At 37.7% G+C, this 15,481-nt stretch overlaps 1 protein-coding gene across 1 annotated transcript in view; it reads right to left on the bottom strand.

Annotated features, from left to right (window-relative positions):
* Positions 1 to 15,481, bottom strand: part of LOC124556220 (IQ and ubiquitin-like domain-containing protein) — a 212,723-nt gene that overhangs the window by 179,330 nt on the left and 17,912 nt on the right. Inside the window, exon 2 of the mRNA XM_047130211.1 lies at positions 10,237 to 10,389. Within this exon, the coding sequence (XP_046986167.1) occupies positions 10,237 to 10,389 (153 nt within the window). The remainder of the gene's footprint in view (positions 1 to 10,236; positions 10,390 to 15,481) is intronic.

Here is a 15,481-nt window from a genome sequence, read left to right as displayed (position 1 = left end):
ATAATTTGTTTTGCTCAGGTTTACTGTGAGCGAGTTCGCTTGGAACCTTGTTAATAGTGCTGTTTTAGCAAGTTTCTTGCCCTCTGGGAAAGCACCCTGGTACATAGAGGCATTAAATATATGGACTAATACTTTGCTTCATTGGTCAGAGCAGGTTTTTAGCAGCTTACTGGAGATATTATCTACACCAGATGATCCCTTACATTTTAATGAGGCAATGGTTTTTTTAATCTCATATCTGGTTATGGGGGATGTCCTTATCTCACTCACTGGAATGGGAAAACTGTGCTTCAGTAGATCCATGGCACTTTCTAAGGATCCATTGCAACCTATTTGCTTTGCAGCACTTATGAAGTAGTCATTGAACGCATTCGCAATAGTCTCTTGGTTGCTTACAGTATTGTCATCAATGTTTAGTACAATGTCTACTGGTTTACTGGCACTGTTCATACCAGTCTTGCTCCTTATTATGTCCCAGATTGCTTTAATTTTATTACTGGATTGGTTGATTTTAGATTTAAAATATATGCTTTTTGAAAGTTTGATTACCTTACTCAAAGTTTTACAATACTTGTTATAATGATTTATTTGACTGGGGTTTCCTCCAGCTCATATTTTCCTACTATTTTTCCTTCATTTCCTTTGCTACTACCAAATTCCAGTCTGTCATAACAATTACATTTTCTCCTCCATTAATTATTTAAATGTGAGTGCTATCCGGAGAGTAAGGAATGATCAGTCGTGAAATGGGAATAACAGTGAAACTCTAATAAGCTTTGCTCAGATGTGTTGGGCAGTGTATCTAGTATGCCCTTAGATAGTGTCACATTACTCTTCTTAGATAGTGTCACATTACTCTTCTCAGTTCTGACCACACAGTGAGTACAAAAAGATGCCTATAAAATAGTGTCTCCCATTAAGTATGGGTGACTGCCGTAAGATTTCGCCTAATTTCATGCAGCCCCACACAATGTAACTGCCATGAATTTCATTCTTCATGACAGTTCTCAGCCACACACTGCAGGACAAGGAGGATGCTCCTGCAGCATTTTCAATGGGAAGCGTTTGATCACCCACCATAAAGCCAGGACTTAGCTCCCTGTGATTTTCGCCTTTGCTCAAATAAACTGCTGGCTATGAAGACAACATTTTGGCACAGACTATAAGCTGCAGTACAGCACAGAAAATTGTTGGAAAGCACAGGAGGCTGCCTACTGTAACAAGGGTATTGAAAAGGTGGTACAACACCATGACAGATGTCTAAGACAGCGCTACAGAGAAGTATGGGTAAGGTATAGCAAACTGTTGCAAATAAAACATTTTGATTCTCAACATGGTTTCCATTTTGTGACTGATCATTCCCTAATTTCCAAATAGGTCTCATAATACTCATCATACATTCTTTCATCCACTTCACCTGCAGAGTTAACAGGCATAAAAACTTGTGCTACTGTGCTTGGTATCAGCTTCGTCTCTATCTTGGCAACAATAATGCACCCACTCTGCTGTTCATATATTGAGCAACAACGTAGAACATCAAATTTTGGCATCAGTGTGTGGGATGTGAAATGATATAACCTACAAGGCTCATGATCTCTGGAACACTGAATAGTGAAAGATACATTCAGAATTGCATTTGGCCTATCTTGCTGCTGTTGGTTAGTTAGTTTATTCATCAGCTGATCAATTATCCAATGACAGTTGACATAATTAATTCATGCATACAGTGACATTTTTGCAGGCAGGTTTATATGACAAAAGGTTTAGATCTTGTTTACAATGTTTCTCTGTTTACACACATACTTATAAAAAAATTAAACAATAGTCTCAAGAAATGGTGGTACATTGTTTCTCCATTTTGCTTCACTGGTCACCACACACACACACACACACACACACACACACACACACACACACACAGACACACATACATATTCACTACACTGCATGCCAGGAAAACAAAAGAAGTATTGCCATGAACTAATGTATACACAAATTGTCATAGTGGTTAGCATCAGTGGTTGGCATGTTGCAGGTTGCCAGTTCAAACCTGACCACTTGCAATTATTTGTTGTTTAGTACTTATCATTTCTAGAATGTTTCTCAGATGTCTTATGTTTGCATATTTGGGAATATTCACTGTTTATATGAATACATGTACTCTACATCCAGGAGTTCAATTCAGTTGTGGCTCTTTGTAATAAGTGTGGTTTCAGTTCTAAGTGTTATACTTCATTGATGGCCCTGCCTTTGGATTTGCTCATTACTGCAGTTAGAATGTGGCATTTTTTGGCACTGCATCATTCCTAAGACCCATATACTCAGGAGAGAATTGGATTCCCAAAACAGCAAAAAGTCAGCTACAACACCAGGCACCCATCATCTTTTTCTGTAGAAGCTGGCCAAGATGTGATGAAATAGCTGAATAGATTTGATTGACTCACCAAATACATGTTCAGCAGGTTGAATGCTGTGCATGTTCCTTCTTTTCCTCTTTGCTGAATTTTTGGCCTCACATTAGTGTTTGTCCTCTCTTTAAACACCAGCTCTTTTCCAGAAATTTATGCTATCTTCCAATGACAGTAAATTCTGTGAAGCCAGTCAGGCCATTTAGTGGTCCATCACTAATGTATCTGGTGACCCAGATTTGTGATCAATCTATTTGTAGACTGCCACAACTTTTCATGGAACTCATGGACAGTCTGTTTAAAATAGTCTTTCAGCATTGGGGCACGAGTTATTTCTTGTAATTCCCTAGTTAGGTACTCATATGGGAGATGAAAGGTGAGCTTTGGCACTCTACCTCAATGGACTTGAAGTAGACATATGTGTGTGTCTGCTGTATTTCCCCACACTATGGACACATATTTTAGCACTGTATGGATCAGTGCTACATATAGCATTATCCAACAGTGTGTGAGGAGAGTACTGGGGATTTAAATTCTGAAAAACTCTGTTTTTGTGGGCATTTGCCTCAAATATCTCAGGGGGCAGCTGGCATGAGTTGTCTCTTGCTCTAAATGGCCCTCTGGGAGATGCAGCTTCCATTTTCTGTAGTGTTAGGTCAGTGAGACACCTGATACCCTTGTCAACTCCAACATTATCAGGATCTGGGACAGTGTCAAGACAATCCTGTGGACTCTTTGTAAACCATTCCCAGTGTACATGGCGGAGCTGCCTTTGGTGGTGAGGTTTGCTTGACATTGATCTCCGCCTCAAATATCACCATAAGATGATCAGCCATTAGAGGAACTCTTCTCATGGTTACTGTGTGGCATCCAACTGCCCTCAGTAGTGTAGTGTCCAGCACATTTGCTTGGCTGCCATTGCTTGGATATAGCATGAATTCATAATGCCCAAGGCCAATCCCATTGTTCTGCCTAACTACACACAGTGGATGTCATTCACTATTATTAGTCACCCTCAAATGCCATTCTGAGTCATTGGCATTGAAGTCTCCTACAACAAAAGTTTGCTGCTAACAGACATCAATGCTGCAACTTCAGCTGAATCTAGGAGACCTCTTAGTGGCCAATGTGCTGCTAGAAAGGTGACTGTGCCTGGTCATGTTTTTACTGTGACTTCAGTGACCTCAGCTATAGCAAGTTGCAGCATCTGGACTTACTTTATAGTTAACAATACACTATTGGTTTGTTGTCTAGAAATGGACAACAGGCCTTCAATTGTACTGCCGTACTACACAATACTATTTTTGTTAACAACTTATCATCAATTATTACAGTGGTTTTGTTTTTACATGATATCTCTACTTTACATGACCCACCTCTTGTCAAGCCCCTGAAGGGGGCCAATACCCATCCCTAACTACATGGAAATGGTTGGGGTTCTACCACCTAACAGAAACTGCTGCCTCATTTAACAAGTAAGATTTATTCACTCAACCAATAACAAGCAAATATAAATACTAAACTACAGTTTCCACCACCAAGAGCACCTTTACAAATAATACTTCATCTGTATTTTCAGAAGGTTAGGAACAGGCAAACTATCTACTTGATCACAATTCCTTAGACCTCACCCTATCCCTAGATTTAGCTAGGTGGGGAAGTCTACCAGCACTAACTTTCTTTGCCTCTATACCCTTCCTAGTCACAATCAATTTCATATCCAATCCAGAGGAGAATGGACTGAGAGACAGGCTTGCCGAGTCCCCTCTGACAGAAAACATAATTAGGATGGAGTCTCAACTGTTTGCTGCCTGTGTGCTTCTCAGCACACATGGCTTTTATCTCCTATCATTTGCCTTTGATACAATATGATGTTTGTGGGCAATTTTAATGTATATGGCAGTACCTTCACCAGCAGTAGGCCTCACTCGTACAAATACACCAAGCTTGAGGTGAGATTTCAGTAACATTCCCCTGTGACTGTCTGCCCTATTACAAGCATAATCTGTTAGCACTACCATTGCTGTCCAGAAAACATTCAGCATCACCTTTCCTGATGATGATTGGGTCTTCCTGATTTTTGGCTGTGGCGAATCTACATGTTTCCACTGCTTGCTTTGCTCCTTTGTCTCAGGGTCATAATTACACACCCAGCAATCATCCATCATGATTAGACAGAAGTAACATTATTTGACCTGATACAGCTGCAACATTTCCACTGCAGGTTAAGTTTGCAGGACTTCTTGAATAGATGGGTAGTTGTGAAATGTAACTGGCAGTAACCTACGTCATGTACAAAATGTCATGCAAAGGTGCTGAAAACTGATCTGTGACTTATTTTCACTTTTTCCACTATCACCATAATTATGGTATGCTGCTGTTTGAGCAATGGATCCTCCACACCTCTTGTGATTCTCAGTTCTTCACACAGAGTTGATCCACCACTTCCTTCTTCATCAATCCCATTGTAAGCATCTGTACCACATAACCAGTGTGTCATATAATAGTGCTGTATTGCCATAGATTTCCACCAAATCAGTATGGATTGTTGCAGTGTTCTTCTCCTTCAAATGCAGAAAATGAATTACCACAGGATACTCCACTTTATCAATGGGCTGTATCAATTTGTTTTGGCTCCTCTAGCGGCATGCTATGGCACTGTGGCACAGTGATTTCAGCGTGTATCAGTACTGTAGACATGTGCCTATGAACAAATAAACAAATTTTGTGAGGAGTGTCCAGACTCACTGCTGCATGGTGCTAATTTTTATTTCCTTCACTTTCACTACACATCTGTTTTGGGTAAATTGCCGTAATCAGGTGACCTGGAGTACAATGTGGGCGATATTATTTTCATTATACATTTTTATGCTATATTAGAACATTGAGCATGAGTTCCTACTTACGTGTCTAGATGTACTGAGGTACATATAACATCGTGAGCAACTGTATTTTGACTGTCATTTTATATTTGCTGAATTAAGGTAGTAATTTGTTATGACAGTAATTTGACAATTCTTCAGCTATGATGCCATATGCTTACAAAGTATAAGCACTGTCATACAGATGACATACACGTTACTTGGTTTTGTGTATAGCTATAGTAGTCCATGTTTATTGTGACTTAGATGCTATTAATCTAGGGGTTTTTATTTGATACATATGCTTTTGTTAACTTATATTTTCGATACTTTTTCATAAATTATGACATTCTAGTATGTATTGTATTGATGCCCTGACATGGAATATGCATAAAAAATTATTCTGTAACTTTATTTTCTAAAGGTGATAACTGAATCTGTATGACTGCATCCCATGAAGTCTGATGACATGAATATAATGATGACCAGTAGAAAGTATACACTCCAGTATACAGTCGATAAAGACCTTCTCTTATAAAATATTGGTGTGAGGCAAATAGAACACTAATAAACATACAGAAAACTAAGCATGGACTTCCACACAAGAAAGAATGTTACCCCTTGTTATGCAGATATACAAATTGGTAGAGACAGCATTGTTATAGTCTTCCTGCAGTTATTTTGTTTGCTAATAATGGGTGAAATCTAGCCAGATACCAGATATTTCAACATTCGCCATTATAACAAATTTGTTGGTTAAATACATTCTTGCAAAACCTAGTAGTGCAAGAAAGTTGACCTTGGTAATTGTATTTGTCCAGTAAAATTTAGTTCACTTGACTTGTGTCTCGTAGAATCTTGTAGATTATCTCCGTGTGGTATATTGGCTATGTTTTGTCTGAGAGTATGTTAATTCATGCTTGACTGCAAAAAGGTGATGGTTTTACATTCCTGTATGATGCTAATTACACAAAAAATAGTTACAGATGTTAATTTCATTTTTAAACTTCATTTTATTCTTCTGTTACTATCAGCTAGTTGGTATAAGCATATTCGTTAATAACAACACAAATTAACAAAGAGCTTGATGCATCCACCTTTCATGTTAACACGCAAAAGAAAGGGCCATGTGACTCTGCTCCCAGATACATGAAGGGCTGTGATATACGCAAGTCCAAAGAGGATAATGCACTACACTGATTATCGAAATTACATTTACAGAAGTTTTCAAACTGTATTTTGTATTCTGTTTTATATGTCACTTCTTCATATTTTAAAGTGAAATAAATAACATTATTGATAGTGATCACTGATATAGTCAACATATATAAAACTTAAATTAACAAACAAATTTAATTAACATTTTAATTAAAGGTGTTTTACTGTTTTTATATTGACAAGATAGTTTATTAGGGTTTAACTGTGATGACAAAACAAAGAATTAATATATTTCCAGAGAAATGTCTTCTATACTGTGAAGTCCTACACTTCAAATATCACAAGGTGCACTACTCTGAGTATCATGTGCTATTATATGTAACAAAATGAGCTCTACTGATCAGGTCTATTACAGTAGGACAACAAATTCAATGGACTATTCATCAGTAATACAGTTAAGTGGAAAACACATACATAGGTATTATCAAAAGAGCTTAGCAAAATGTGTTTCCTCCTAAGATCCATAAGAGATATTACCAACACAGATATTCTGAAACTTGTCACCATCCATGACTTAAGATTATCGTGAGCTATGCCCTGATTGTTGCGCAATAGACTTATAAAATTTTCACATCACAGAAATAGGTTATGAGAACAATAGCATGAAGAAATCCAAATGCTGTACACCACTATTCTAGTTATTTGAAATCCTGCCACTACCACATATTTATATACTATAGTTAATATAGTTTTTACAGTGTAGCATTTAGAATCCTCAAAAAAATCTAAATCATCACCTCCATGACACTAGAAACCAAATGCAATTGCAAATTACAACACTCAACACAAAACTTCATTCAAATTGGGTTACATGTATGAGAATAAAAATTTAGTTATCCCTGAGCAGACATCAAGTCAGCCAAATGTCAATGCAAAATTTGTCTGTAATAAAGTCACTGTTTCCATTCTGTTACTGAATTTCTGGAAACAGATTAGTAATTTTCCAAATATTTTAAATTTTTCTCAATATATATTCCAAGTTCTTTCCTAATCACGCAACTGTGATCTTTCATATCTTTTTTTAATCATCAGTCTTCTGACTGCTTTTGATGTGGCCCTCCATAAAGTCCTCTCTTGCACTAATCTCTTCATTGCAAAGTAGCACTTGCACATTATTTCCTCAATTATTTGTTGGATGTATTCCAGTCTCTGTCTTCCCCTAACGATTTTAGCCTCTACAGCTCCCTCTTGTATCATAGAAGTTACTTGTTGCTGTCTTAACACATATCCTATCTTCCTGTCCCTTCTTCTTGTCAGTGTTTTCCATGTGTTCCTTTCTCCACTTATTCTTCACAGATCTCCCTCCTCCCTTATCTTATCACTCCACCTAACTTCAGCATCTTTCAATAGCACCACATCACAAATTCTTTGATTCACTTCTTTTTCTGTTTTCTCACTGTCATACTGTGCTCCAAATGCAGAGTCTCACAAATGTCTTCTTAAACATGTCTGATACTAGCAGACTTCTTTTGGTATGCTAAGTCCTCTTTGCCTAAGCTAGTCTTCTAACTTTATTGCTAATCTCATTTCTGCTACTCTCAATTATTTTCTTCTTTCTCATATTTACACTCAGTCCATATTGTGTACTCATTAGACTGTTCATGCCACTCCACAGGTCATGTAGATGTTCTTCACCTTCACTGAGGATAGCAATGTCACCAGTGAATCTTGTCACTGATATCCTTTCACCCTGAATTTTAATCCCACTCTTGAACCCTTCTTTTATTGCCATCATTGCTTATTCAGTGTATAAACTGAATGACAAAGGTGAAAGACTTCATCCTGTCTTACACCCTTTTAATCCAAACACTTCATTCTTGGTCTCCCTTTCTTATTATGTTCTTGTGCATATTGTGTATTATCCACATTTCCCTATAGCTTATATTTCTCAGAGTTTTGAAGATTTTGCACCATTTTACAATGTCGAATGCCTTTTCTACATCAACAAATTCTATTAATGTGTCTTGATTTTTCTTTAAGCCTTGCACCCATTATCACGTGCAACATCAGAACTACCTCCCTGGTGCCTATAGCTTTGCTAAAGCCAAACTGCCATCTAAGAAATCCTCTATTTTCTTTCCCATTCTTCTTTATATTATTCTTGTCAGCAACTTGGATGCATGAGCTGTCAAGCTGATTGTGCAATACTTCTCACACTTATGTGACCTTGCTATCTTAGGGATTGTGTGGATGATATTTTTCCACAGATATAAGGGTATGTCTGCAACCTCATAAACTCTACTGACCACCTTCAGTTTGGATGCCACTTCCATCAATGATCTTAGAAATTATGAAGGAGTGTTATTTATGTCTTCTGCCTTATTTAAAACCTGACTAATACTGAATTCCCTATGTTGTTCAAACTGACCCCCATTTCTTCTTCTATCATGTCATCAGCCAAGTCCTCCCCACCACAGAGGCCTTTAATGCACTGTTTCCTCCTATCCTCTCTCTTCTCTGTGTTTAACAGTGGAAGTCCAAATGCACAAGTAACATTTCCACCAGTGCTTTTAATTTTATCAGAGATTTGTTTTTACTTTTCTATATGCTGAATCAGTCCTTCTAACAACCATTTCTTTTTTAATTTCATCCTATTTTTCCTGTATCTATTTTGCCTTAGTTTCCCTGCACTTCTTATTTATTTCATTTTTGATCACCTTACATTGCTGTAGTCCTGTCTTCCCCTGAATATTTTTGCACTTCCTCCTTTCATTGATCAGCTGGTGTATTTCTTCTGTTGCTCAAGGTTTCTTCACTGTCACCTGCCATGTACCTATATACATCTGACCAACTTCTATTATTGCCCTTTACATATATGTCTATCCGTATTCATCTGAAGTTGGATTATTACTTGTTATTAAAACTGATACATTGTCAGTAATATTTTTCCTGTATAGTTCCATTTGTTATTAAGATCAGAAAATTTTGTTATTGCATGTTTTATGTTTTACTGGTGTGTATGCAATATACTGATACAGCAGATATTACTTGTATAAATATTAATTGTATGAATAACTCTACTAGTTGGATCCATGAGAAAAATAAAAAAGTGAAATGAAATATACAATAACTTTTGCAAGAAATAAAATTAAGATATACAGCTTAAATGTTTCTTAGAAATTTACTATTGGAACATTGTTTTTATATTATTAAAGAATGACTTGAAGCCAGTATGTTTGGTATTTTCTAACACTCTGTTGTTAAATTATTTATGGAATACTTCACTGTAGTGTTGTACCTTCACACTCTGTAATACTTAGTTGCAGTGTGATTGTACTCAGCCATTTTTAGCTCACTTTATTTGCAGGTGGATCAGGAAAGGAGATGATTAGTAATGGTACAAGGTACCTTCTGCTATGCACCATATGACTTGCAGAGTATTTATGTTGATATAATTAAAATGATAATAGCTGTCCCCTCTACTTTGCAATCATCCATTCAACAAAAACTGCCTAAATTTTAATAAGACAAATCATAGTTATTCTCTCTCAGCACAGGTTAGCATAGCTCATAAAAGAACTTTATAAAATTATATTTCATGACTGTTAAAATTGTAATGTTCATCCATTCTTCCATAAGTCACCCAACATCACTGCATTATATTCATGTATTCCATGTCATACGTACAAAATTTATAGAAATGTGATCTAAAGGACAAATAAAAATGAAATGAAATTTTCTTCCATTAGTCTGTCATTGTCCTTGACAGACTTGCCATTTGTTAGAAAATAGTACTATGGTTTAAATACCTTCTTGGGATAAATCCCTCTGAATTGGCTGTGTTTGTGAGAAGGCATGATGATACTCCACTCCTGTTCCTTTGTGACGATATCCACCAATAAAAGGTTTTCTAGTGCATCTATTTTCAATTTCTACAATAACATCTCTGTACTCTTGCTCACCTGCAAGAAGAAAGAAAGCAATTAAGCTAAATATTTGACATAAAACTTTTTATATATATCTGAAGCTCTTAGCTTGGAAAAAAATGTGTTTCTGGTTCATATATCCGCAAAATTTGCACAAATAAGCCGTTTTGGACTGGTATCATGCTTATTGGTCGGTATTTTGTTGATTCCTGCATCAAAATGGTTCTCTTCAAACCTGTATTTACAATCTTAAGATACCATCCAGCTTATAGCATTTACCACTATCACTATTCTTCACTTGTGTTCAGTTTGCAAATGATGCATGGGAGAATTACTCTTATTTAGGTTTTACAAACTAAAATTTCATTGATTTTACCAAAATGCCAATTTCATGTCATACATGTAGAAGAAAGCAGTACATATCACTAGATAAAACTGAATGCTCCCTGCTATTATTGTCCTGGTGTCTGACTATTTTCCTTTGTCGTTGTTTTTGTGTGTGTGTGTGTGTGTGTGTGTGTGTGTGTGTGTGTGTGTGTGTGGTCCATATGTATAAACAATGGTTCATGCATTTCACTGTTGAAATCATGAAATAACTTGCCCTATCTTTTACTTCACAACAAAACAATTACACATTAAAATTAGCATTTATCTTATGACAATATTATGAGAAGGATAGATTGCTAATCATCATATAATGGAGATGTTGGCTTCAGCAGCCAGAGAGAGTGGTCATGTGTGTGTGTGAGTTATATGTATTATCTGCTTCAGAAGTAGGCCTTTTCGCTGAAAACATACTTGTTTAGCAGTCTTTTTGTTGTGCATGTCTGTGACTCAACATGTCCACTATATGTGAGTTGCGATCTATCCTTTTCATAATATTGTGTGTTACAGACATGGGTCAGGAACCCAAATGGGAATCCCTGGAGGGAAGGCAACATTCTTTTTGAGAAACACTACTGAGAAAATTTTGAGAACAGGCATTTGAAGCTGACTGCCGAAACGTTCTACTGCCGCCAACATACATTGCAGCTAAGGACCACGAAGACAAGATACAAGAAATTAGGGCTCACATAGAGGCATTTCGACAGTTGTTTTTCTCTCACTCTATTTGCGAGTGGAACAGAGAAGGAAATGGCAAGCAGTGGTGCAGGGTACCCTCCCCCATGCAATGTACTGTGGCTTGCAGAGCATTTATGTAGATGTAGATGTATTGTCATTATTTCACTCTGGATTTTCCATTGTTTCAATATTTGTTTTATAAAATTTTTGTAAAGTTAATATCCTGTAATGTGAACTGCATGCAGTTTAGAATTACTAAAATAATTGACACTAATTAACTACAGTGTGTTAACTGATGTACTAATGCGCTGCAATGCCAAATTATTTTATCTGTGTATATATCAGGTTCCGCAGGACCACGTACACTAAAACCATTTGGTCAGCGAGCCAGTCAGTAGATGGTTTATAGAATGCTGATTAGAAAATTAATGAACAAAAGAATCAAAGAATTAATAAAACAAAAAATTGTGAGAGACTATATGAATTAATAACACATTACAGAGAAAATTTCTGACCTACTGTGAGGAACTCCTTTACAGAACATAAGGATTGTGCCACAAGGATACCATTTGATGTGGATTTGAGTACCAAGGTTTATAACTAAATTTTTCAGTTCTACTGGAAGCCTACCAAAAATTAAATGTGCTGATTGGTGCATACATTACCATACAATGATTACAAAAGGGGTATTCAAGTCCATATTGTTTTTATGTCTGGTGTGTACTGAATGAGGTTAGCAATTTCTTCTGACTGAGTTAATATTGTCAACAGTAAATCTTATGATGGAATGGTTGGTTGGTTGGTTGGTTGTTTGGGGGAAGAGACCAAACAGCAAGGTTATTGGTCTCATAGGATTACGGAAGGATGGGGAAGGAAGTCGGCCGTGCCCTTTCAAAGAAACCATCCCGGAATTTGCCTCGAGCGATTTAGGAAAATCACGGAAGACCTAAATCAGGATGGCCGGACGCATGATTGAACCGTCGTCCGTCCGAATGCGAGTCCAGTGTGCTAACCACTGCGCCACCTCGCTCGGTATGATGGAATATGTACCTTATGTACAGGACTGGCAGAGTTAGAGTTCCAAGACACCTGTAAAATGACTTACATGAAGTTTACGAATGGACACCACAGATCATTCTGCCTGCCCTTTTCTAGGCTAAGTATATTCTTGGTGAGTGCACCCAAAATATAACAGAATATGAGTTAATAGAATGACAGTAAGAACAAGGAACATGTCTTCATGTTTCAGTGTCAGAGACAGTGGCGATTATTATTGTAGTGAAGATAGCAGCAGTCAGTTTCAGAAAAATATCAAAAATGTGATACTTCCAAGAAAGCTTTCGGTTTATCCTCAGCCTTAAGAATTTAAAATGGTTGACTTCACTGTCTGCTTTACTACCTCAAGACATAAAAATTTATCTTTTATAAGAGGTCCATGTCAGAAACCATATGCATTGCATTTTGGCACAGTTAAGTGATAACCTATTCTTTGGAAGTCATGTGCTGATGTTACCGACCACTCTGTTAGTAACATCATTAAGGATGCAGTCCACATCTTTCACAACAACACATTGGTCATTTTCAAAAAGAAAAATATTTGAGCCATCTATCTGGTTAGTAGCAGAGCATTAAAATGTATCAAGAAAAGCAACTGGACCAGAACAGAACCCTGTGGCATCCCACACTTTAAATAACCCCAGTCAGATTCAGATTTCTTCTCTGTTTGTCAACACTGAAGGGTAGCTTTCTGCTTTGAACTTTCCATATATAAAGTGAACCACTGTTAAGCTTTTTCCCCCTAATCCACAATTTTCCAATTTAAGCAAAAATATTGTAGGGTCCACACAATCAAATTCCTTTGTTTAATAAAAAAAAATAGCTACTGTCCTCAACTTATTGCTTAGCTATACCAGTGCCTCACACACAAAAGAATATGAGGGATATTCAATAAGTAATGCAAGACTTTTTTCTGAAAGCAGTTTGGTTTAATTCAGGATTCCAGTATGCCATATTATTCCTCACTCATTTGACTACAAAACCCTATTTTGCAGCATAATCTCTGTGCAGTGCTTACCCTACCTTACTGTGAGGGCTTGTATGCCCACGTGGTACCACTCTACTGGTTGATGGCAGAGCCAGGGCCTTGCTGCATCAGTGACCTCATCATCATCCATGTACTGCTTTCCATGGAGTCCATTCTTCATTGGGCCAAATGGATAGAAGTCAGAAGGTGTGAGATCCAGGCTGTGGGGTGCATGAGGAAGAACAGTCCAAAGAAGTTTTGTGAGCTACTCTTGGGTGCACTTGCACAGACTTGTGTGAGGTCTTGTATTGTCATGGAGAAAGGGAAGTTCATTTGCATTTTTGTGGTGATGAACATGCTGAAGTCATATCTTCAATTTTCTGAAGGTAGCACAATATACTTCAGAGCTGATGGTTGCACCATGAGAAAGGACATCAAACAGAATACCCCTTCAAAGTCCCAGAAGACTGTCACCATGGCTTTACCAGCTGAGGGTGCAGCTTTGAACTTTTTTCTTCAGAGGATACGTGGTGTGGTGTCACTCCATGGACTGCTGTTTTGTTTATGGTTCAAAGTGATGCATCCATGTTTCATCATCTGTGACAATGGGTGGTGTGCGTACTGTAAGACCTTCGGTACACACACCATCAGATTATTTGAATTGTCGCTCTAACAAAGTAGGCGAGTGTCAGCAATATGTCTCATGGTCTTATTGTGGCATGTTTATCTTCTGCCGTTAGGTCAGACGATAGAAATGCCACTTGCACGCTTAGAGTAGCAGATTGACGGTGACCAACTTTAAACAGAACTTCATTAATTTTCACACACATTTATTAAAATAATAACAAGCATAAAAATAACTTAACTTGGTTCTGGATGCTATTTGCAATTGACAATCTCAAGTTCCTTTGGTCTTAGTACGTTAATCTTATTCTCACATATCTCTGAAACTTGACAAAGTGTCTATACATTTCTCTCCATGGCTATGTACAGGAATATGATAATCTTATTAGGCGCAGACTGAAACTTGACTATAGACTGGTACAGACAAATGTCGATTGGTACAGACTAATGCAGACTGACGCAGACTAATGTAGACTAATGCAGACTAAGGCAGACTAATGCAGACTGACTAATCGGAGGTCTGTACACTCGTTATAATACCTCGCGCGTTCAGGTATCACTGCACGAGTGTCATCTACGAGGAGAAAATGTTCTACATTAGCAGCAATCTCATTGGCTGCTTGACATATTAATACACGGATCGGCGGAAGCAGAATTTGGTCCGTCTCTAGGCAGCGCCATCTCGTAGTGCGGAGACGGACGAGCGCTGCGCCTGCGCTGTTGTGCCTAGCGGGGTGCGCTCTAGTGGGAAAGTTGTGTACGTGCTGACTACCCGGACCTATGTACACAACACAATGTTTGACAAAAATTGTCATGACCAGCCATGTAATGTGAAAGCAATTCTGCACAAGATAGTCCTCTATTGTTTTTCATAGTCTTCTGTTACATGATCAGAAACACAGTGGGCACACACCTTTGAGTGTCCTAACTGGTAGACAAGTGTGTCATCACCATCAACAGAGACATACAGTTGAGCAGCAAGGTGTTTTACTGTGATGTGTTGATCGTTTCAAATGAGAGTGTCCACACATTCCAACATCACAGAGTCACAGCTGTGTGCGGCCAGCCAGCACCTGGGAGACTGATTAGGTTTGTGCGACCTCATTTAGCTGATGACAAATGCCTCACCCAACAACTGACCATACTTTTGTTCACTACCAAGTCTCCATAGACTTTTGCAAACACTTTCAAATATCTGTGATGCTTTGATTTTCTCCCAAAAGAAACTCAATGACAGCTCTCTGCTTGGAATGCACCTCCTTTACAGTGACCATTTTGAAGACGACGTATCACGCCACCACCTATCAGAACTTAACAAAACTATTGGGGCTGAAGTGTGAATATTCCAGAATATTCCGTAACATAGTCTACATTGTTTCAACCATAATTGGCTGAGAAAAAAAAGTGTCACATTATTTA

Source organism: Schistocerca americana, chromosome X (assembly GCF_021461395.2).
Source record: "Schistocerca americana isolate TAMUIC-IGC-003095 chromosome X, iqSchAmer2.1, whole genome shotgun sequence".
NCBI lineage: Eukaryota > Metazoa > Arthropoda > Insecta > Orthoptera > Acrididae > Schistocerca > Schistocerca americana.
This window is presented reverse-complemented; position numbering and strand designations above follow the sequence as displayed.